The following is a 25,383-nucleotide window of genomic DNA, read 5'->3' as shown; positions in this document are numbered from 1 at the left end:
GAATCTCGCGAGGCGGGATCGTGAATACGCACTGCTGAGGAGTCCCATAATAAGACGAAACGGCCGTCCAGTGCTTCCAGGTTTTCCATGGTGGTCTAGCTTCAATTGACTTATGATCTCAACTCTATAAGATTTAAAAGAATTGAAAATATGATAGTGTAGGTAAATATATCACCGGATAAATAAATTCAATTTTTATTTTGTTTTATCGATTCTATCCTACTTTATGAAAGTGAATCAAATACCAATAAACACTGTTACCATAGTTATTTAATTTGTTGTCTATTTTGTTTTTTAGCTTTGAAAGCTAATATAAACGTTGTTGGTTTCATGTGTTTAATTGAAAGTATTAAACAAAAAAAAATTCATAAAGCAACTTTGTGGAAATAAGTTTGGGATTTTTTTTAACTTGAATAATAACTGGAAATTGATAAAATTGTATACTGATTTTGAATAGAATATGATTTCCAATAAATCTTAGTTAATATAATCTACTCAAGTAATTTTCATATGTATGAATGATAATTAAATTGTTTAAATTCATTAGAAATCATAAAATATATAGATAATGCTTATTAGTGTAAACCAGAATGCACATTTTTTGCTATTTGAGACTCGTCAGCTAAGATGTACATGGATCTCGGTGTGAATGTTCTTAGCGTTCTGTAATCAGATTCCATTACGACTTACACGTAATATGGTATGCCAAAACTTCCATGCAAACATGGAAGCTCAAATGTGCAAGGAGGTACAAATATTAATGGAATTATGATGCACACGAATAACAAGACGTTAGTCCTCCAAACCTTAACAAGGATGTGTAGGCATATGAATAACCTTCTTCAATAGAGTTTCTCCCCAACAGCTTGACTTCTAAGTGCTGTGTGATTTGTCTGACTGTTTCGTAGGCACGTGATATGTTTAAACTCACTCAGTTCATTAATGTTCACACTAGACTCAGAGTTCAACTGGAAAAAATATTTCAACAAACATGATGTTGGAAGTTTGAATCAACACAATCATACTTCAGTTCTTTCTGTCTTTGTATCTATACCGCTTAGTCATCAATTCACATGTATCACATTATTGTGACCGAAGTTATTCAAAGGGATCTGAGATACTAAGCGATGCAAAGACGAATTCTCACTAAAGATGGTGATTATCCTAGCAATGATATATGGCAGCACTAATTCTCTTCGTAATTTGTTTAATTTGACCAATGTTGGACTTCCATTTTTCTTTGAATCGTCTCAATATTTTTATATATTGCGGAAAGCAATCTTATTTTCTAATCTCATGTGGTAATGATTTAATCATAAACATTTTCAACTAATTCGGTACCATTTAGTTTTCTAATGTTATCGATTAAGCTGGTCTTTTTCTCAATTTATACATGTACATTTGAGTTTTATTACTTTTATGAAAATAATTTTTTCTCAAAATTCTATTGTGATAGATTACTGCATTATGAGATTAACAATGTGATTTAATATGTTAACACTTTTAGTCAGCTTTTAATCATCTAGATGTTTTGATAATGAAGACCTTGTTGTTTTTATTTATTTGAATACATAAACATTGGTACATGAGGGCACCAAATACATATGCGCCACAATATAACAATGAGGTTTTGAAGCGACAATGTCAAGTGTATACAATACAAAAGAATAACAGTCAACAGAAATCAGTGCATGAGAGAGAAACATTAATAACAATAATCATGAGAGAAACAGTTCAGTTAGCAAAAATACAACCAGAAAGAATTCTTTCAGATAAAGAAGTTATTCTCACTTTGATGAAGTAAAAGAAAGTTACAACAGGATCGCCATTGCCTTCTATTCTGAGACATGTCTGATAACGTGTCAAGTCACTGAATTGCTTCACCTCCAAAACCCCAACCAGGGAATCATGAAGGACTAACAAAAGCCAATCCTGTACAGCTTTCTTTCATACCACGACACCATGTCATACACTGACCACCACTTCACTTTTGCCGACCAATCTCAGAGTCGGCAAATAATGAACGACGTGGAATTCTCTGGGAAGACATTCATAAGACATGTCCGAATCACCAAACTCGATATTTCAAGATAGTGACACAAATGAATTATCGTCACTGTGCAAAAATACACGATGTTGAACCTCCACATTAATAACATGGTGTCGCCACTGGATGTCAGCAATCCTTCGGATACAACGATGATCAAACACGGAGAGTTGTCTAATATCCTCGACTTGGAGGTCACGTCTCCCAGGCATAGAGCAAACCTGCTCTCACCGATGTGTTATAGGTCCGACATTTTACAGCCAGATTAACATCACACAGGCACCAAACATGGCCCAGATTGGTATAAGCCGCTCTGGCTTTCACCATACGCGAATTGATCTCATCACTCACACCACATCCAGCACTTATGCAGCTACTCATATACACGAATTTCTCGACTACTCCTATCCGCTCACCACCCAGGGTGAGTACAGAATTAGGATCCTGCCAGTCTTGTAAAAGTCTTTTGCATTTTGAATGTGTGAAACACATACCATACTTACGGACACTGACTCCCAACTGATTAAGTGCAGACTGAAAGGCTTGGGCATTATTGCACAGTAGGACAATATCGTCCGCATACTCAAGGTCGAGAAGTCTTTCTCCGGGCAACAGATCCACACCGCCATTACTTACATCTATCAGAGCTTTTTTCAGAACGTCATTGGTGGCAAAGTTGAGGAGGAATGGTGAGATTGGTAACCCTGTCTAACCCCACTGCTTGAATGGAACAATGGAGAGAGGTGGTTGTATGCCCTCACTCTGCCTCAGGTGTTTGTATATAGGACTTTCAATATGTCAACAAAGTTCTCAGGCACACCCTTCAACAAACAACCCCACAGAACAGTTCTGTTCAACGAATCGAAGGTGGCCATCATATCAAGATGAACTATGATTAATGGCCTGTAATAAGTATTATGGTGTTCTGACATTAGGGGGATGGTAAAGATATAATCAATACATCTTCGACCACAACGAAAACCAGTCTCCTCCGCGGGAGTCAATGTTTCTCGAATTTTGAACAATCTAGGAAGTATGACAGAAGCCAATAGTTTAGACGCAACCGGAAGTAGATGTACCCTCCGATAGTTACTACAGAAACGGTGTGAACCCTTTTTAAAGATAGGAACAATTGTCGACTCACTCCACGATGTTGGGATATTCTGAAATTGCCAGACCTTTGTGAAGAACTCAGTCAGTTCCATAACCAGAGAGTTACCACCATCTTTAGAAAGGGATGGAGGTAAGTCATCTGGGACTGGTGATTTGTGGTACTTCAGGAGTTGGATTTCCTTGCGGACTTCCGCCTCGATAGATGGATCAATCGTCACGGTTTATGGAGGGCAGGACAGTCTGATATATGTCGCCTTGGTAGCAGAGCAGTTGAACTACTCTTCAAGAAACCCTGCTCGTTGTTCAAGACGTCGCTAGATGTTAATGATTGGCATGCCGTCATCTTCATAGATTGTTTCTTTCACACCAGACTTCTTGCTGCCAGTGGTTCAGATGAGTTAAAAGAGCTTCTGGTAGTTACCAGAGGCATCTGCTGCATCCAAATCATTGGCACGCTTCGACCACCAGGCTACTCTGTCCTTAAACAAGCTTCGCTCGATTTCATTAAGTAACAGTAACAAACCATCACTCGGAGTATACCAACACGAGCCTGAAGAAACCCAGTGCTTATAAGCGGTTGTTTCGCGAAGCCACAAGTGACTTTGCTCGCCAATTTTATGGCGCTGTACAAGTGCAATCAGTGCTCACCTATACTTCTCGGGGGAATGGTAGTTAGCCTTGAACCTAGCGCGGTTTCAATATTTAGTTGCAACTGATTTGCTGACATTGATTCGTTTAGGACGATGAATTTGTTGGCCACTGAAACGTAAGGTAAGATTAGCACAAACAAGAGCATGATCCGAGTCCATATTTGGTACTCCAAAAGTAGCTGTAGGCTTGTACATAACCATGATCACCATTTGATCAATCTGAGTCCGGCTTTGGGATGCAGAGGGTGGACGTCAGTTAGTGCATCAGTAATGACTGTGCCGGTAGTTAATGCTAGTCAGAAACAGGTTGTGGTCTGTGCATAGTTGCAGTAGACGGTCCCCATTATCTGACTTGTCACCAACAAGTCCCCATAAGCCACCTAAACGACTCTCTTCTATGCCTAGACGTCCGACCTGAGCATTCAAATCTCCGGCTAGTACTACTTTACCCGTTGTCCGATCTGCATTGGTGTGCAAACGTTGAAGGAGGCCAGTTTGAATGGCATACTTGATCTCAGAAAGACTGTTTCAGTATTCTTACTCGATGGTAGCATTCAACTTTCGACCAGTCAGTGGCTCGAGATTGTTTAGTTAGGGCAGGATTTCCACCATAGGCGAGCTGTTGTATAAGTTGAAAAATAAAATATGCAAAATGAGAATAAAGGGTACTAAATAAGTGACGTAATATAAAAGAAATAAAAACGAATGTTATCAAACGATTGTGAATATGATTTATCTGAATGCAAGTTGAAGCAAGAATAATTTTTCCAGTAATAATCATTTGATTTGTGAATGGGTTGGGATATTGCCAGGGTACCAAAACCAAAGAACGTCTATTGAGTGATATAGAAGTTTTCTTTTTTTGATGTTGGTTTGTTCTCTGAGCTGGATGGTTTGGTCGTGGAGCTTTCATCGTCCTTCTGAACGACATCATCAGCACAAACTTCGGGTAGAAGTGAAGTGTTTGAATTTCTCCACATGTGATTCACAGCTTGTCCTGTGCACCTCGATGTTGATTGGTTCAATAAAAACCCACCTGAGCTACAAATCTTCTCCACCATCTCAGAAGTTTTCTTGCATAGTCAAGTTCAACTTCACTCCGTATCGACTGGATAAGTGGGATAAAAACATGTTGTTATGATGCAGAGTTTCATAAATTGACTAACGAATTTTCGACTATTCAAATGTGAAAAAAGAATGCTGATCGATTGATGATATGAAATGACACTATTTAGCCGAATGATAACTGTTCACGTGACCGAATTCACGTGACCCTCAACTGAAATGATAACAAAGAAAAAAATTAGCGGCCAGATCAAAACGCTCTTCATGATTTAATAAAATAACACATTAAAATACAAAATACTGAACGTAAGAATAAGAATGACTAGAAGTTATTTGATAAATAAAACGATAAGAGGATATGTCAACTATAGGTCATTTATTCTGTAGTATAATTAATTCCTAACTATTAGACCTAATTCTTATTTCTATTCTATCACATGTCAGGGTTAACTCATCACAATTTCCAATGTAATGTTTATTTTCATTCATGGTATATAAGAAGTTCAATTTTATTCGTTTAGCAAGTTTCATAAAAACTTTTTCACCTTTTGTAACGATGGCCCGTTGGCAAACTCTAGGAAGCCTCAAGAAGCCCAGAAAGAGCCGAAGACATTCCATCCAATCACCACTAGGGGAACATTCGAGAATATCGACATGTAGCCTTCCTATTGGATGGATAAGAATGACCCCCTATGTGCCTACTGGCTGTCCGAAATGATGATTTACTTTCAGCCAAAAAAACTATAAATACATGAGATTTTTGTACCATATTTTGACAGTTTTGGGGAATAACATTCCTACTTACTAGTCTTCTGTCTTGCGACGTTGCGGGTTCGATCGTTCAAGTAGTCTAGTAGTACGCGGCATAGCAAGAATCAAAGCTCTAGATATAAAACCTTTTTACTCTTTAATGTAGATTGTTATATTGATTGAACCTATCCAGGTTATCTTAATTACATTTACTTTTAAATCAATCTAAAATTATTTTTCCGTGTTTATTATCAAGTAGTGATAGAAATCAACTAGAAATCGCTTAACTGTTTGTTTTTTTTTGCTTTTCTTCTTCAGAACTTTCAATATTGTTCACTTACATTCACTTTAACATGCGCTCAAACTCAGGGTCATCAGATCTCAGAATTAATATGATACCTTAAAATCATTGATTTGAAATCCATCGATTCATTTATAATTAACTTCTGTCAATTTACAATATCTGACAATTATAATCTAATAGTATTGGCATTGTGGTAACATTTACCATTGATTTTCCAGAGGTGTTTTCATTAGTGAAAACTTATGTTACTTGGGATATGGTTTATAGAATACTTAGATCTTAATATGAAGTGTCATATTATATTTGACAAAGTATTATATTATGATATGTTCGATTATTTTTTTAGATAGTTGAATAAGATGGTTATTCATAGTATGAACTTGAATTACTTGACAACAAAGAAACAGAAACAATTAAAAGTCATATGATTAAATTTTAAATTGATTTTTTTATGATTTAACATAATTGTTACATTGACAAATTAGCTGGGTAAAACAAAACTTGAAACTATTCAGATAAAATCTAATTCTTAGAAAATCACTGTTATGTAGGTGGTTGATATCTATAAAAATTCTATAAAAAGAAGGAGTCTATTTTGTATCTATACAGTATTTCACTTTTTTTCTGAGGTTTAATGAAAAGAAATCCAGCTCATATTGTAGTGAACATCATCTTTATTTTTCTTAGAAGCTTGGATGATCAACGATCAAAAGTAGTGAGATGGGATTATGTCCAATTTCCAGATTCTGGCTAATATCTCAGGTGGTTTGGCCACTAAAACTAGACCATCATATATAAAGAGCTCAGAGATTAATCCATCAGGGTCAATTGGTTTCTCTCGCTTTAGATAACCTGTGGCTTTTTAGACTTTGTTAAGAGACGCAGTCTTATATCGATCTTTCATTTGGATTACTTGGGAAATCGGCCAACTTTAGAGTACCTGAAGTACGGTTCAGCTTACTTTTCTTTTTTTTTGCTGACAATTTTTCTGTAACAGAATGATCACTAATTACAAAGTAACTACGATTCTCATTAGCATTTCATAGAAAGCAAAAGTGTAAACGAGATCTGTTGAGATCACGACTTGACCCAGGTGAACACGACGAGTCACCGCTTCCCGAAATAACTCCGAGAATCAGCTCTGAAAATCAGTTATTAGTGAGAACATGATAACTTTCAGGATACGAATTTCAGATTGGTGAATTTTTTTTTACTCAGAAAAATTAAATCAGTAGTAAAATCTTTAAGTTAAACAGTGAAATACAAGCTTTTAAACAATGTATCTGTGATTTTGTCTTAAGAGTATGGAGCTCATCTGCGTTGTTAGTATGAATTTCAATTCAACCAGCTAAATGAAGTGTCTATAATTTTTAGATAACCAGGAACTTCAAGACAAATAGCCATCACAACCAAAAGGTAGCTGCAGTTCTCCAGCAGAATCTCAACAAGCAGAGCCGAACCTTGTCGGGTGTCAGGCGGTTACCCATTGAAGACAATGAAAAGCAGCTGGAGAATGTTGTGAATTGATTGAAGTCAGATATGTAAACCAGTGGATGCCGATTCAGTAGTCTAATGGTTAGGTGCTAAGAGCGAAACCTGAAGGTCCTCGGTTTGATCCCCAGTGGAGTCTTGGATAACCGCTACTGAGGTGTTCCATACTCGGACGAAGCAGCTATCCATCGCTCTCAGGCTTTCAATGGTTGTTCAACTTAGGTCGGTTTGTGATCAGGATAACATACACCAATTTCCACAAACCTACATATTATGAATGAATTGCTGAACATCATTAACATCGTACACCAAGTGCTATTTTTGGTAAGTCATATCGATTATACCTATGATATAAATTAGCTTGTTGAATGTATATTTCACTATTTTGGACGACAGTAAAACCAATGAGAATCGCTTAGACAGTGACCAATGTGAAATCTGCTCTTATGTTTATTTATATTTATTTCTATTCATAGCATTTAAAGTAACACGCTTTTGCATGCTTGTGTACACCATGCACAAAATTGATATTGTGAACAAGAGGATAAAAAGTTTGTAACTCAATTATACAAGTAATTTAATGCAAGCATGGTCGCTAAAATATACTACCAAAACAAGCCTTTATCCGATGAGCAGAAATAAAAATATTACGGTTATAATTGGAAACAATAATCACCTTATGGCTTATTTTTTTTTAAGAAGAGCTATTTGGAACTTACTTGCTAATTTCACAAATTAATAAGTATGCAAAGCTTGGAAGAATACCTGTCACTGAGGCAAAAGAAAAGCCCTTTAATACGCAAAATATTGCTTATCTGGTACTAGCATAAGTTCGTTAAGTAAATTACAATGAATAGATATGCTCACCACTTAAATCCGAGTGTGTATTGAAAAGATATAAAACCAATAAAGGATCTAAAACCGACTGAACGACACTACCACCATAGAAACGACAAATAAACAATCACCACAATGACTTAACTACCAAACGTTATAAACTTATTTGTACAATGGCGTACGGAGACTCACTAACTAACTATTTCGGGAAAAATCATTTTAGCAAAGTGATACTGTCATATACTAGTGAAGATTAAATTACGGGTAACTTATGAGAACTATTAATGGACTTATATTATATATATATATTCTTATCATCTGACTATTGATTAACCAGATTATGTGTATCTATATTCCTTTTATTGTAAGATCCATTTTGACCTATAGATTATTACCATACGATCTACTGTACTTAAGTTATGTTCAGTTTATTGATTACCGTCTCTCATGTCCACAGCCACTTTTCGGCTTGATCCTGTATAAATGTTATTTCATAATTTATAGTGTGATGAGGTCTGTTTGACTGGTATATAAACCAAGTATGTTTGCAATGAACGATTTGCATGGTGAGAGCTGTTATTGGCGTTCTGAACTCAACTCGGTGGGCTAGGCGAACAAAGGACCAATAAGGACGTTAGGCTGCTCATCCCGGTCGAACGTCATTGGTTTAGCAGTCAGTTAGTCACAATGTAGAACTTCGTACATACTTACATCAGTTCGAGTTGCCATACCACATTAACACAGAGATGCAGTTGTCGATTCAAATCCCATAGTGGTAGAAGTAGTAAGAGTATAAACGAAAATCGGAAAGATTAGGGTTTGAAGATGTTATTCAAGGAGTATAATCCAGTCAAATAAATTTGGAGAAAAAAGATAGGGACATGAAGAATTCAGATTAGAATTTGGCAGAACACAAAGAGTGGATGCACCTACGCCATTGCAAACGATTTTGAGCCATGTCATTCAAGGTCTCTAACTGTCGATTGCTATCATCTCGCGGATCCCAATCAGGTAGTCTACACCTACCAAAATGGCTCAGTCCAATTGTCAGTGACTTCATGGATTTATGACACGTTTTGGTCTGGCCGCCCCTAGCTTTCTTCCAATCTACTCTTACACCATAAAACATTGCACGTCGGGGCAGTCGGTGGTTGGGCATACGTAACACATGTCCCAGCCATCTCAACTGATGAAGCTTTACTACTTCGTCAATCGATTTGCCATCATTATCTAGTACCCGTTTCCTAACAACTGCACTGCCTACTCAGTGGTCCCAGGATGTACGAACAATGCTTCGAAGACACCTATGATCGAAAACTAGTAGCCTACGAATATCCTCTACTCTCACCGGGCATGTTTCACTGCCATAAATTAGGACAGAACGAACTGATGGGCAGTAAACCCGTCTTTTGGTTGCTAGACGGATATCTCGCCTACGCCACAAATGACGCAAGTTGGCGAAAGCTAGACGAGCCTTCTGTATTCGCGTTGAGATTTCGTCACACACCAGACCACAAGGGCTGATCAGACTCCCAAGATAAGTGAAGTTGTCAACACGCTCAACTACTTCACTCCTTATCATTAGTTCAGGTGTCGATGCAACCCAAACCTGAAGTAACATTTTGCACTTCGAGGGGGAGGATCGCATCCCGAACATGCCTGCATTGTTGCTTATAGTGGTCAGAAGACTGCATTTTGTCAGCGTCTTCACCAAATAGAACTATGTCGTCGGCGTATTCTAAGTCAACAAGTGAGTCTTCTTGTAGAAGTTCAACTAGCCGGGCTTAAAGTCACAACAGACATCACATTAGATAAGCGTGGACCGTAAAAAGACATATACCTCTTTTAATGACATTCAAAATAATTAAGTGATGGCATTGTTGCCTATTCATTTGTTAAAAGGAAGAAGAAACAACTCTCCAACGATAAATGTGTAATGAATAAATAAATGAAGGTATTTGCAGTTGCATAAGTGTTTCGACCATCAATTTCATTATCTATCAGTACACAATTTAATTATTGACAAACAAGAAAAAAACGAAAAACAGGATTAAGGAATAAAATAAAAATGAGATTTGAACGGGTGAGCAAGCAAATGGAGAAATTGTTTTTAAAAAAAACGAGAAAATACAAAACAATTCTGAAGAACAAATACAAAATGGACAGAAAGAAACTTTTAAAAAAAAAATATGAGTTGTGTTGTAGAAACAATCCATATTGAAGAAAGAAGTCTGTAAAATATTCAATCTTCCGAAAATATTATTAACCATCAATCGATTTATCCGGTAAGAAATAGATTTGTGTTTTTATGCATTATACCGTGGAAAAAGTATCACATAGTAGCTTTATAAAAGAAATAAACGGTAAGAGGGAATTATCGTTAGAATATGTATAGCTATTAGAGAACATACTTAAAGAAAATTATATAACCTCATAATTCGTTTGAATATTTAAAAGAGGAAACCTGCATAAAGGAAGGAATGTTTTTTTTCTATTGTTGACTCAAATCAAAGTGGAAAGAGTTGCATCTTTTTACAACCACATACAAAAGATCACACAAATAAATACGCAGTAATATGTAATATTTGCTCCGGTTAAGACAACTGTACAAAATTTAGTGTTTGCACATAACTCATGGCCAACACAGAAAATCATGCTTATGTTATGAATGCGAGTGAATTACATCAATTAGAACGGAAAAGAGTGAAGCAAGATAAAAAAAAAATGATGTCTTTCTTAAATAAGCTAAACAATGACATTATGGAACTCACAAAACGAAACAGGTAGACGGCTAAGGTAAAGCCATGTTATGTCAACTTAACAACATCAATGATTCAATATAGAGTGTGAAACACAAATACATCGACGAACACACATACACACCCAGAGGGTGAGCAGAGCATCAGAGATAAAATATAAAGCATATTGTTGGCCAGAAAATTAAAAAAAGGTGATCAAATTTACAAATTAGACTATTCTCATAAAGAAAGATATTAACTAGTAAAAGTAACTTTATCAGTGAACAACATATATATGTATAATGTCTGAAACCCGATAATTTTTAAAATATGTATAGGTTCACTTGAACTGCAAAGAAAAAGCCAATAATAAATATTGAAAACGATGATTATAAATTACTATGGCGATAATGTTGATGCTAATTATGAAAAATGACTTTTATTCTGAGACAAAATAAAATGAAAAATTGTGATCACGGGAAAGATAAATTCCTATAATGTAACGGGATTTTCTTTATTATGTTTATTTTTGCTTTATATATGTATTCTGTTTTTAACAAGCACATCCACTTTGACGAGTTCCACCATTAGTTGAAGCTGAATTGCCAAGTTCTACACTATTCCGTCCAGTACCTGGCGTTAATGAACCTTTACTTAATACACCTCCATCAACACTGTTTAGATATACACTGGAAAAGAAAAAATAAAATACTGGACACTGAAACACAAATTGTATTTTGAGCAAAAATGTTACTTAAAAAAAACAAGATTAGTTATACAGTGAAAAGAATTTAAAACTTCAGAACTGCTTATCATTATTTACTAGGAATAGGCAGTAGCAGTAAATGTTTTCTTTATGAATATAAACTTCTGTAGCCGACTCCTATGATATTTTTTTATTTAAAAGAATTTTAAGGTCTGAATATATATATATATATAAACAGAAACCAATAAACAATCTGAGACTGAGTTGAACATTTGACTAACATGATAACATAGAGCAAAGTAGTTGAAGAATGCTGTCAGTTATAATTGATATTAGTTGATTGGAGGCTAGACAAATCAGATATGTTATTAAAAATGAAGCAAATAATTGGCCTCGTTTAAATCTTGGTAATTTACGTAGATTGATTTATCTCACAAGATTTTTAACACTACTAGTGAGATAGAATTAAGAGCTTGTGAATTAGTGACTTACATTTTCAACCACAAAACCTGTGTACTAAAACGACAGATTATTAAATTGTTTCTAGTGAATTGTCTTACTGATCACCATGCAATAAGATATTTTATACAGGTTTATCTAAATGGGACCATATTAGTGAAAATTAGAATTGGCTAAGACGAAAATTATTGTTAAGCATGGCATCTGGTAGATGTGATGTTATGAACAAAACAAATTAGGTGTATATTTTTGAAGTAGTTTCCCATTACATTTTTGACTCTTTAAAGATCCTCATCATATTAAGAGACTAACATATGAACGGAAAATATTCTTTTTGATAAATTCTCTCCAGGTTCTACAATTTTATATCCAAAATAATCCGAAAAATAGACAGATTTAGGCCAAAGTGCTTAGTTTAAAGTTATAGCATATAAATTTCGGATTTTTAAACAAAATAAAATTGTTAATGTTGAATCAGTTTCTACGTTAAATGACACTTTAAGATCCATGATCCGAATTAATATGGGTCAGATAGGGTGAGAAAAATAATAGTACAATTACAAATTTGGTCAAATGTTAAGTGGAAGACTATAATGTGTAAAAAATTGGACATCAAGTAAGATGAATGCGAAGCAAATGAATCATGTATTCGGGAGATTAATAATGATCTTAAACCAATAAAATAATTGATAATAATAATAATACAAAGATATATGAATAAAGGTGACAGAGACAATTATATTTGACTACGAAAGGTTGTAAGTACAATAGTCAAATTTGGTCATTTAATAGCTAATAAATTAATTGACCTAGAGGTTGACCAGGAGAAGGGAAGCGGTTGAAGATATTTCTTTTGTGCATATAGCTCTCGTCTCTTAATCCAGATGGCTACTGCTTCAGCCGTTTGAAGGACCTTGAGTCTGGTAGGCTTTGGCGAGAAATTACTGACCCCATAAATAATTGAAAAGGATTGGTTTCTACTGGCACTATGACCAGCCAACCTTAACAACCAAGGAATACTGGCACACAAGTAGGTCGGAAGAAAGCTAGGATTGGCCAAACAAAAACCCGCTATCAGTTCATGAAACCCTTGACTGATGATATAAGTCTTTTTGGTAGATGTACAAAAATCGTCGTTAGAGAGTGACATGGTTCAGAATCGGTCGCCAAGACACAGGTACACTCACTTTATCTTTCTCTGAAGATTAAACACTAGTGTTTTCAATACATAGCTTTCTATTGCCTTCTTGATCCATATTCCCAGGGTTCATCCTTTTATATTGTCACAAATACCATATTACAACTTCCTTTGTTATACATCCTGTTATTTTCACCTCGTCGAGCCAATGTAGTATGGCAACTTGGGTCAACACACATATGTACCAAGCTCTACGTTGATAATGACTGACTTCAAAAGCACACTACAGATGATGAACTACACTTCAGGAAATACAACTTCCAAACATTCTCAATTCTTAACTACCGGAAACCTCCACAGTTTAACCGAAGTTCCCTACAGTTTCTAAAACATATTTAGGAGTTAAGCATAAAAATGGAGCTAAATGAAGTAAAAGTCACTTAACTCCACTACTTACCTTCCATCCTGAACGTTCTGGAATATTTTTCGAGCTGTTTCGGTAAACACATTTTCTACGTTAGCACCACTGGAAGTGAACAAGAGAAATAATCACAGATTTCCGACTTTTTATATGAACTTTTAAAGCCATATACGTGTTATGGCCACATAAATTTCAAAAGGTTAATATGGTTAACAGATGACTAATTTGAGCGTACAGGTGAGTGCAGAACTTAATAATAGCCGAGTGGTTTGAGTAGTTGCGTAGTGTCGGTAAAGTGACAGAATAATAGCATGGAAACAACATAATAGTCAATGTCTCGCAGAAACCACGAAATGTGGACAGAATAAGAGGATTTCATAACTAGATAGTTATTCTGTTCAAAAGACCCTGAACATTTTTGTATACAAGTTAATCATTCAAATAACGGAAATGGAGTACAAGTAAACCCATTTTTGCTTTACCGTAGTTTACAATAGATTTTGAAGTTGGCTGACGAAAGGAGAAACCTGTTTCATCACCAATGAATGTATGACACACACAGGTAACAACAAAGTGCTGGAAACGTTTAAAGTAATAGAACCCAAAGTGAAAGCACATCGCCGTAGTATACTTGCGTGTTTAAACAAGGTATAGCCATTTCAAATCTGACATTGCACTTACTAATACTAGAACAAGCCATGAAGTGGGATGATCGGTTTGTAACGAGTACGATGAACAGTATTCATGTGAGGGCACAAGTTTTGGTGTATTAAGACCTTAAATACAGCTGTATTTGTCAAAATCAGAGACAAAATCACAGGAACGAGAATAATGTGAAACGAAGATATGGATCGGGGAAGAAGAGTAAATGAGTGATAATGTCCCTAGGATTTAGTTGATGGATGTCGAATGCCTCCGTAACATTGTGACTCGGAATTAAAGCTAGCTATGTAAGAATGTAATGGAAACCTCTTCGGATTTACCTTCATAAAAATTACTATCGTAATGTTTATTTGTAAAACGTCTCCTTAGATTTTTACTGCATCAAAATTTTAGATTTCGAAGAAAGTTATTGCCGTTAAGGGTTTTGGGACTAATATGAATGCCACTAGTATTTCAGTCAATGAAAAACAGCTGGAAGAGCAACAAAATTTAACTCAACTATCATTCAGAGGTATTAAGACTTGGTTTCACAGATACTTAAAAAGTGAACCACTACTCTAATTTTTTCCACCTCTACTTTGGATAACCATATCCAGTTCTAAGAAGGATCCTATATTCGGTCTAATCTTTTCTATTACCACTAGTTCTGCTACTACTTCTAATACTCCTGAATTTTCTGTTAGTTTCATTTTACAATGCCAGTGAAGTGTGGGAAGTTCAGCCAATGTATACATGTGCCAGGTTTTATATTGCGAATGACCGACCGGCTGAATTATCTATCACACAAATCCTTGTAAAAAATAGTCACCAAAAAGTACTTCATAAGGTAAAATGAATATACTGAAGCAAATTCCCGAAACCAACAGGTAAACGAACAACAATACCACTCATTAGAACACAGTCAAGAACGAAAAAAATCAATATATCATTGAGCAAAACCAAGACAAGCTAGCGAAAATTAAACTTTTAGACGATTTTATTCACCAGAGTCGTAAGAGCATATAATTATTTTTGAAGCTTTTTGTAACAAGTACAGAGATATTATGTTACTAACAAAGCTATCAAAAATCTTAAGTAGTACATAAAGATCAGGTGATAGTCAAGAAGTAATGAGAAGCAGTACGGTGAAGATAATTTATAGATGTGGAAAAATTATCCATACAACGACTAAGCGAGTGTTTATTAATGGCAAATACAAGAAATACTAGAGAGACGGTAGGATTAGGAACTGAATGTGTTACTCTTGAACACAGATAAGGTTGTAATCGAAGATTTACTAAAACCTTTAGTTTACACAAACTTCTAATCAGAACTGTATTTGAGCCAGTTCGCTCGACTATGCGGATAATTTTGAATGGTGATTCTAGTGGGGGCGGACTTGACCATATGTTAACAAATACAGTTGTTAACTAGTTTATGTTACCCTTTAGGTAGTTATGAATGAAAGTGTACGGATAGATGTTTGGAAAGGTATCATTTGAGGTCAATATAACCTTCCCACAAGAGCGAGTAAACTACCAGATACATAGTGAAGTGGCCCGAATGAAGTTTAGTCTTACAAGATCCTCGGGCACCTACAGGAAATTTGAACCTAAGCTTATTAAGATGTCTCTTGAAAAGATCCTAACATTCAGTTTTTCAGGATCTCTACAGCTCTATACCTTTTGAACCCGATGTTCATGAACCACATATTCGTTGCCGGTGTTTTTCTGTCTGGTCCTTGGTTTCGGATTACGAGAGTTCGTTTATTAATGTTGCGGACTGCACTCAATTTATGGTTAGTTGTGTCGCTTGTGCACATTAGTCTGACCCTTAATGATAGAGAATACATTGCATTTCCTCGTCTGTTCAGTGGAACCTAGCTTCTGAAGTTTATGTACTACTTGTTCTACATTGGATAGCTGAATAGTACTCTTTGTAGTCCCGTTTGACCCTTCCAGAAAGTCATGGAGGAAAGTAAACTCTGAGTTCACCTCCAATTCTGTTGTGAACGTAGTTGACCGGTGACTGTAACTGGACTCGTTAAGATTGATACTTATTAGGTGCAACTTTGATAGCCTGCGTTATCGTATAAAAATACGATGTCTTAAGCGTTAATTATTTGCCTTATTTATCCTTGCGTTTTATGGACCTTTATGAATGAATTAGCATGGAACCAATTAAAGATCTTAATAGCTGCCGTCATACTACTTGATGACCTCATCCCCCTGGTCCACTACCACATAAAAGCCATATAACCAGCCCGAGATATTCGCTTCTGAGCTTGTAAGTACATTGGAACATTTCAAAACATTTCAGACTTACGATTTAGCGCTACACTCTAGAAACAAAAGACCATTTTCATCAGCCAGTTGTTTAGCCTCTTCATAAGTAACATCACGTTGCTCTTCTAGATCAGCCTTATTACCAATAAGAAAGATAACGGTATTGGGGGAAGTCAGTCGCCTAGCATCCGTTAACCACGTTTGGATCCGGTTGAACGTTGGCTTTCGTGTGATGTCGTACACTAGTAAAGCCCCAGAAGCTCCTCGATAGTACGACCGTGTGACTGCCCTGAAACGTTCCTGACCAGCTGTATCCCATATCTGGATCTTAACTTTCTGGTCATTTACTTCGATGATTTTTGTGGAGAACTCAACACCAATAGTATGTGGGCAATCCGGAATAACTAAAAGACAAGAGCGTGAGAAGAAACCTTATCTTACATTTCTTTTCAGTGAACTGGTGCATTAAACAACTCTTTCCTACCCCCATATCACCAACAATTATATATTTAAATATATATGAATAGTTATAGCCCCCTCCGATGGACATTTTATGCAGAAATCGTATACAGCGGATTATGTGCAACGCATATGAGCGGTCTCTTGACAAGTAAAAACAAAAGCAATATCAAATTGTTCGAAAAAATCATAGGTGGACTAAAAGAAACTTTAGCATAGTGAGATTTCTTTCCTCAAAGCAATTGGTCGCCAGTAATTTCTGAATAGTTCAGGTTATATTTAAGCGTCCAGATGCAAATCCTAAGAAACAGTGATTTCTGTTCAGCAAAGGCTGAAGCACAACAGGAAGAAAAGTCTTTGAGAAATCGTCATCCTTTAATAGTACAGTGATTTTGGTTTGTTGGACACTAGAGACCACTTCAAATAACTCAAACAGCAGTCGACCTGAAGTATTGACATGGTTAAGCATCCGCACCAGATCGCTGATGGGTACTCCGTGCTACGAATCTCTTGCTACAACTAGTTAGCTTATGCCACCCACTTCTTCATTTCAGACTTTTGATTTGACTAGATTTGGGATCCGTGATTATGAAATTGTTACCGACAACAGCGTTGACAAACCCTGAATATCTGTAAACCGCTTATAGTGAACCATGGCAGGAGTGACATAACGGTCACTTTTTAGATTTCTGTCTCCCTTGATTGCAGCCAATCATATATTTATATATATACAATTAAAAGGGCACGCTCCATTTTTGTTATCTCTCTAAGCTAGTACGTGTTGTAGCTGTAAATAAATCCCCAAAATCAATAGATCTTTAAGTGTCCGACATTGGATGCTGAGTTTAAGTGGACTTGTTTAACTGAAGGCTTTCGGTCATGCATCCGTACCAGATCACGTTTCAACTCGGCGTCGGACACAGCTCCTACGTTTCAATAGTTAGCTAAGAACGAACGCCTCTCGATATATTGGTAACGTATCAAATATATCTTTCCTACCTCTTCTCGTCTGACTTCTGATTTCTATCGGGCGTGAGTAGATTTCGAACATAGAAGGTACTACTGGCCGCTAATTGCCAAATTAGAACACCAGTCGTATCCTCAGTGTCTTTGACTGTTCCATCTGGCCGATGGTAGGCTTTTAGAGTAAACCTTAAAGCCTCCAAGAAACAGAATATATCAACGCAAATCACGAACACCTCATTCAATGCCAATCTCAGTTTTTCCCTATTTCTGACTTCAAATAAACAACCCACGTAATTACCCACAACAGGATTAGAATGTCTAGTAGCACGTAAAAAACAATGTTTAACAGCTCGGTGACCCACCTAAAGATTTTAGACACTACCCGAGTCAAACGACCTTACAAAAACCTTGAAACTCCACTTAGAAACAAGCACCCCACTAATTTTTAACTTTCATCAACAGCAAAGTTATGTAGTCCTCACTGGTGGTGAAAGATATCCCGCTCTTTTAACACTATCCTCCGCATACTATGGAGGCATGTGTAACAGTCCATCTTCATCACTAGCAGTCCCTGTTATCTGTAATAGCTTCACAGCTCACCCTTTTGAATAATTTCTAGATACATCATACACTGATATGACATTTCCCACTTCACCTATCTCTCTCAGTCTTCGAAATGAACGGTCTTTATCCCCAGCAAAGATCACCATCTTTTTTACCGCGGATCAAATGATTTAAATGGTCGTTGATGGGACAGAAGCTCTTCCTTAACAGGCTTCGGTATCTACTAGTAGTGGATCGCCGATCCCTCTATGTATAAACTTAGGTATTTTTAACTATAAATGGTAAAACATTAGCAAATTGTAGTGAGATAATGTCCTGAGTCATCAAGAATATATCAAGGTTTTTCCTAATGAGCTCTCAGAAAGTCTCTTGAACTACCTTACTCGGGAGCGAATTCCGGAGACTGACTAGTCCTAAAATGTAAAAGATGTGACCAAAGTCTGTTCTGCCACGTTGTGTCTCGAGTTTCTGGGTTTTACACTAAGGTTTGAATTGGGACCAGGCTTAAGTAGGCATTTAATGGGATTCTCATGAGTGTTCCGGATGCTGTAAGCCACTAGGTCACTTCTAATACGCCTATGCTTCAAGGACTAAAGGTTCGGTGATTTGAAGAGCTCATCATAAGACTTGAATTTGGGTCCTAGAACTGATTTCGTAGCTCACCTTATCAATTTGGAGTGAGGGTGGAAAATCCATATTCTCATACTTGAAGTGGAGTCGGATAAAACCGTTGAAGATTAAGTAGAACGTCCTACCGTCAAACTGGCCAAAATTACGTTTCAGCGTTACCACTACATGGTCCTCTGGAAAGCGATTTTTTGTCTCAGCGTAAAACTTTAGGTCATCGGGTTCCAAGACTTGAGATACCTCTAAAGTGGAGTTACCTAAGCTGTATTCAGAGTCTGCTTCATGTCTCCGATGGACTGCATTATATTTTGAAGTGTTGAAAGTACGTTATCTGCCCAACTTTGAGATCGAGTGGCTTCCTCCTGAAGTATAAGCATGCCATCTTCGTCCTAGACTTCTCTGAAAAGTTTAAGATCGTCAGAATATACTTTCCGGCGAAGGTCATTTACATGAAATAAAACTGGGAGAGTTCCTATTTATGAACCGTGGTGGTCCCCACTAGAACATTTTGTAAGATTCTTTTCGAGAGTTTTGTGTGTGTACACATTGTTGTGATTTTATCTTCTTCAATGCTTTGAATGTACATTCCGTCTATCTTGTGAATCCATTTTATGTAGTGCTACGCACATATTATTGTAACCTTTGTTTTTTCTTACGTCTTCACTGAGTTTCTATGTTTTTCCGTAACCACATCAATGTTGTTCCAGCTGATATTTGTTTATGGCAACTACCATGTTGATTCACTCTTCTTTACGGTTATTGCAGACGAAAGGAAAAGCACTGTCGTTTGTTTGTTCATCCTTCCTGTTTTGTATTTGAACCTTTATTTAGCTCTCTTTTTAGTCACACGCTATGATTTTCAGTCTAGAAGGAGGCTAATGTAACAACTCAGGTAGATTTATCAATAGTTGATAGCAAACACCTAAACAAATATCGGAACATTAATGTGTGGTAGGCGTCAAGTCACAGTTGACTACGATCACCACTACAGGAAACTACGTGCCAGTTACTAGGTTGGACCCACCCGCAGGTCAATTATCAGAAGGCAATTGGTGGTTGTAGTAAGACGTATTTGTTGATCTCGTGTTATCAAAATAATACCGAGATTTAGCCAAAGTTTACAAGTAGGAGTACTGAGCGTAAGAGAGCTGGTGATGGTCATAAAACAACGGAAAAGTGTGTTTTTGGTACAATTAAGCAAACAGGTACAGTAAACAATCACTGGTTAAATTGATTATAATATTAATTGTTTCCGTTACACCAAATGTGTTCTCTTCATAAAAGTAGGTCACTACAAAATCTTAAAAGTCCACTGACGTCCTTATTTTGTATCTGGATTATATTTTCTATTACTTTATATTGAATGTTGAAAAGCTTTGTGCGTTTGAAAAGGTAGCCTCACACTCTATCCCACCTCCAAGGATTTCAAAATAGGGACCTATTCACTACCCGTCTGCTTTCATCGATCGTCAGAGTGAGGGTTACTCACCGGCAGAAAAATGCCAACAAATTATATGCCGATCAGTCAGTAAAAAGCCAGTGTGATCGAATTATAAGTTAACGGTTGTTACCATTTGTTCAAAAATGATATCTTGTACAAAATTCGACCCTGGTGAACTCACATCTGGTCCAAACTTCAAAGTTGAGTGTTATAATTGTGGTGCTCGAAAAGGAGAGAGTACAAAGGATGCATCAGAACTAGGAACATCAGGTCGTCGACTGGAATTACTAGTCCGTAATAGAACAAATCAGGGTGTAACAGAAAGGAAAGGCTAAAAATCCCTCCACAGGATTAATTTGGACAGAATTGTCATTTTTTCCTTCTCCCTATTTTATATTTTAGCATTCATTTAGCTCTCTTTTTTAACCGCACGCTATGTTCTTCAGTATTCCTTATTGAGGCTTTTGTTATTTGATCCTAGTTAAGGATCTATTTACTGATACTTGTTACTGGACCGTTGAGAGTAATGGCCAAACTCAAGATCACGGAGTGGTTAAATGTGTGACAGTTAATCTTTAACTGTCTGCTTGGAAAGATTTCTGGGATCCCTGCAGATAGATATTTGATCCTATCTTCGTGGGAATATATTTACTGATCCTCTGGTATTGAACTCTTGCGTATTAACTATTCCTTATTGCTGTTTAGCACGCTAATTTGTTTTAGGTGAACCCCTGACTGTATAACACATGCTGCACTGTTTGAGGTATTTTGTACTTTCAATATAATTTGTCCTCTTTCTCGCATTAGAACCGTTCAAATTGAACACTAAGTTTGTGTTTTGATATAATTTAGTACGAATCACTTAAAAACCCTTAGTACGGTGTACAGAAGAACGTATTTTGGTTTAATCGAGTACATTTTGGTTCCTTTTTTCTGCATTTAAACCGGACTTTATCATTTCGTTCGCTTGAATATTGTTGCTTAGATTGGCTGAAATTGTTCACTTCTGATTATGAATTAAATCACTATTCCAGAACTGGAAACATTCAGTGTAATAACAAAATCAAATATTACGTTTGGGACAATCTAGACATTATCTATCTCGATGAGGCAGAATGGCATTTTCTTGTTGATAGGAACATTTATTCGCTGCACTCTGTAACTCTATCTTATCCTTTATCCATTTGTCAATTTAATGTAATATAGATTTGACCACTGATTGAATAATTATTGGTTGAATAACTAGGTGGTAGTATTTCCTTAGGCAATAGTGCACATCCAAATTTATGATGAAATTTAGTACCGTTATTCACTCGATTACTTTGTTTTGATTTTGACTGGGCGATAGCACGTATCTAAACTAACCTAACCAGTCGTTCCTCATTCCAAATCGATTTAGTATGAAAGGTGCAACGTAACCTGGGAGAAAGTGGAGTTTGCTCTGACCTTAAAAAGTTGAACGAATCTAATAACGGTGACTTGATGCCTAATAGTTTGATCCTATTGACGAGATATATGATTTATCCTATCAAAAGCTTTTAAGAAGTTAAGGTATATTACATCAACCTCCCCCTCGCCATCAAGCATGTTTGTCCATCTATCTGTCGCAGTCAACGATTCGGTTACACGTGAATGACCCTTTCTGTTATCAATCATCGGTTAATTATAAAAAAACACCTCTCAATCACAGTCACTTAAACATTCAACAAAATATCTCTTTACTCACCAGGTCAGCTGTTGATGTATTCAATTCCGTTATTCATCTACAGCTTACTATCAGTTTATACAGCTTTGGGTCTATCTGCAATAAGGTAAACCATCTTAGACCTCCGCCTTACTTGGTCAATCCATGCTGCATTCTGATCACTGAAACCTGGTGCCTATTGGACTTAATTTTCCTACACAATCCCTCTACATATAAAGAATGTGCGGAACTATGGTCTAGATGGGTATCAGTACACTGATCTTTGCCACCAGAATAATAGATCTCATCTTGAAATCGTAGGCTTGCCATGATGTGAATACCTAATCTATAAGATCTTACGCGGAAGTCACCTCACTGTCTGTACCGCCTCGTATCGTGACAATCAGCAGTATGATATTTAGCACCCCAAAAGAACATATTTAGCCTGGGGAGCGATGAAGCGAATAAAAGCGAACGAAGCGAAAATGACATGCAGTGGAGATTGGCGGGGAAGCCAACTCGCTATGAGCAAGCATTACTTAATATTTATAATCAGACTAAAATGAATGACAGACATATGATGAATAGGATACGAAGGGTACACATACACGCTCATATAAAAAGTATTCAAGGTTAATAAGCGAATAGTTAACAAGACCAAAATATGACTTATGATATATAGGTGAATTGGCTTGGCCAGTAGCTAGAATAAAGTAGATGAGCTTAACAAATAAACCGATACTACAATAGTACTATTCTTCGCTTTCCTCACTGTGATCCTAAAACGTGTCTGGACTTAATCGCTACAATTAGAAAAAAACCATACGCCACTTGTTGTCCCTATATCGAATTTCAATCTAAACTGAAGACGTTAAAAAGACAGTGTTTGTTCAGTTATACTTTCCTGCAATTCCAAATATCCAGTCTGTATCAAAATCAGAGACCTCTGTCAAACGAAGTAACCAAACGTCCAACAAAATCTTCACGATCTACAAAATGTGAAATTTTTTATGGCTACCCTCAAAAAGAATCGTTTTATCTAATCTATTTTCTCTGTCTTAAAGGTCAATGATGAACTTGTAAAAGTCCCAGCAGAAGCATATGAGCGGCTTAGCAACACATTTGCACAGACATTCACTAGATGCAGTCAGTACGCATGTATTATCAGCAGTTTCATTACATGTGCGATAGCAGACCTAAAACTCACATCGAGTATTCTGAAAAAAGCAATAAGATCATTAAAACGCTACCGTTACAGGAGAACTGGAAATATTTGGCTGAATAAAAATAGTCATATTGAATAATAACTATTTCACTGTTTTCTAGTACGTTTGTTTTTCTTCAACTTCCGAACCCGTTTGCTTATATCTTTGATCTCGGAGACTACGGTTTTACTTTGTTTTTGGTTTGTTATTACAAAGTTTTGCTCCAGAAACCTAAAAATCGGAAGGTTTGTTTTATAATTGCTATAATTAGTATGAAAACGATATTTGCGTCGATTGCCTGTGATTTGCAAACAAACTTTGGTACTTAAATTAAACTCTGGTTCTACTGTTGCTTGGGACCGTAAGTTACAAGTAGATCAATCTACTGTGCTTCAGTAGCATAAGAGGGGACAAATTTGGACGTAGCACCTACAGACGTGGATGTTGCGAAATACTAGCTAATTGAATTAAATATAGTGGTGCAGATATTCCCATCTTGCTTACTAAAATATTGAAATTGAACCCCCAGTCAGTAATTTTTCCTTGGAAAAGGAAGACTACATACATTAATCCATACTTTAAAACGTATCTAGGCTGGATGTAGACAACTATCATCCGGTTAACTACATTCTCGCTTGTCTAAAAACACGGACAAAAATAGTGAAGAGAGCAACTGACAAATTTCTAGATAATCAGCAGTTGACTGTATCATTGAAACGTGAACTCCGTTTCTGTCATCTACTTTGTTCACATGATAAATATTTGGGATGAAGGCAAACTAATTTCGCTTTATACCTTGACTTCACTTGGGTGTTTGATGAAGCAAAACACTTATTTCTGACATTTACATAAAAGGGATTCGGAATAACAGGTAAAAAGCATAACTGGATCTCATCTTCCTTGAGGGACTGAATTCAAATAGTGAAAATAGGACGGTGTCTTTTCTATCCTCAGATTATTAGTGTCCTTCAGAACTCAGTCGTCAGACCCTTGTTGTTCATGACATACGTTGATGATAATTGCCACAGCTCTCCACGTGAAAAAACCATTTGTAATAATATCAATAATAAATTGTATTTTCAGATGAAAATATGTTACATGAAGTTGACGAAATTTAAATGGCATATACATTCCACCCATTTACCGGTCTAAATATCAGCCGAACAATCCAGAAAGTTATAGATAAACTCCAAAACTGGTGTGATGTATAGTTCCTCACTTTTTATACTCGAAAATGTAGGTGAATTCATTTTGGTATGTTTAATCCGCAGACAAGCTTGCACCCCAATAAGCTGGAATTCAGACAACTAAGTGGCATCTGATGATTAGGAGCAAGATATTCCAAAAGACTTCATTCATTGAACAATCTTAATCTCAAGTCTCTGAAGCCTGTAGACTTATTCAGTTTATCAATCATAACTTCCATTCAAAAGAATCCAAAATGATTTACCATAAGGTATGTGTTTGGCCTCTGCCACGGCACTTTTCAATCATGTTCAGTTGCATCAACCCACTATCGCGACAGAAAACCGAAAAATTACGACTTTATGGAACGTTCTACTCCTGACCTAAGAATAAAAGTGAAGCACGGAAACTGGATTCCTAATGGATTGTACGAATAAAACTTATTCTTACCTGTCCTCTCAATATTCTACATAATAGACCACAGTAAAATGCGATACTTGCCCAAAATTTTAATTATGACGTTTTGAATCGTGGCTTAATACTAAAGATACTGAAAACATCAAGCTAATCAAAGTCATCTTTCTTTTTCACCTGCTGCATGAGCCT

General features: G+C 36.4%; 1 protein-coding gene across 1 annotated transcript; it reads right to left on the bottom strand.

Annotated features, from left to right (window-relative positions):
* Positions 1 to 10,176: 10,176 nt before the first annotated feature.
* Smp_004910 (rab-2,4,14, putative) lies at positions 10,177 to 17,267 on the bottom strand. The gene is made up of 4 exons (XM_018792482.1): positions 17,088 to 17,267; positions 16,687 to 17,050; positions 13,756 to 13,824; positions 10,177 to 11,684 (listed from the first exon to the last, which is right to left on the bottom strand). The coding sequence occupies exons 1-4, from the start codon at positions 17,194 to 17,196 to the stop codon at positions 11,549 to 11,551; spliced, it is 678 nt and encodes a 225-aa protein (XP_018644115.1). The 5' UTR covers positions 17,197 to 17,267; the 3' UTR covers positions 10,177 to 11,548.
* Between the last annotated feature and the right edge of the window lie 8,116 nt (positions 17,268 to 25,383).

This window comes from Schistosoma mansoni (genome assembly GCF_000237925.1).
Source record: "Schistosoma mansoni, WGS project CABG00000000 data, supercontig 0266, strain Puerto Rico, whole genome shotgun sequence".
Classification (NCBI taxonomy): domain Eukaryota; kingdom Metazoa; phylum Platyhelminthes; class Trematoda; order Strigeidida; family Schistosomatidae; genus Schistosoma; species Schistosoma mansoni.
Note: the sequence above shows the minus strand (reverse complement) of the source record. Positions and strands in the feature narration are given on the sequence as shown.

What these genes read in the sequence shown, in the direction of transcription:
- Smp_004910 (XM_018792482.1), bottom strand. Translation starts at nt 17,196, where the DNA reads ATGTCCATCGGAGGGGGCTATAACTATTCATATATATTTAAATATATA. An exon ending in CTAGAGTGTAGCGCTAAATC is followed by an intron (nt 13,825 to 16,686) that starts GTAAGTCTGAAA and finishes GTTCACTTCCAG; the next exon opens with TGGTGCTAACGTAGAAAATG. An exon ending in CAGAACGTTCAGGATGGAAG is followed by an intron (nt 11,685 to 13,755) that starts GTAAGTAGTGGA and finishes TTTCTTTTCCAG; the next exon opens with TGTATATCTAAACAGTGTTG.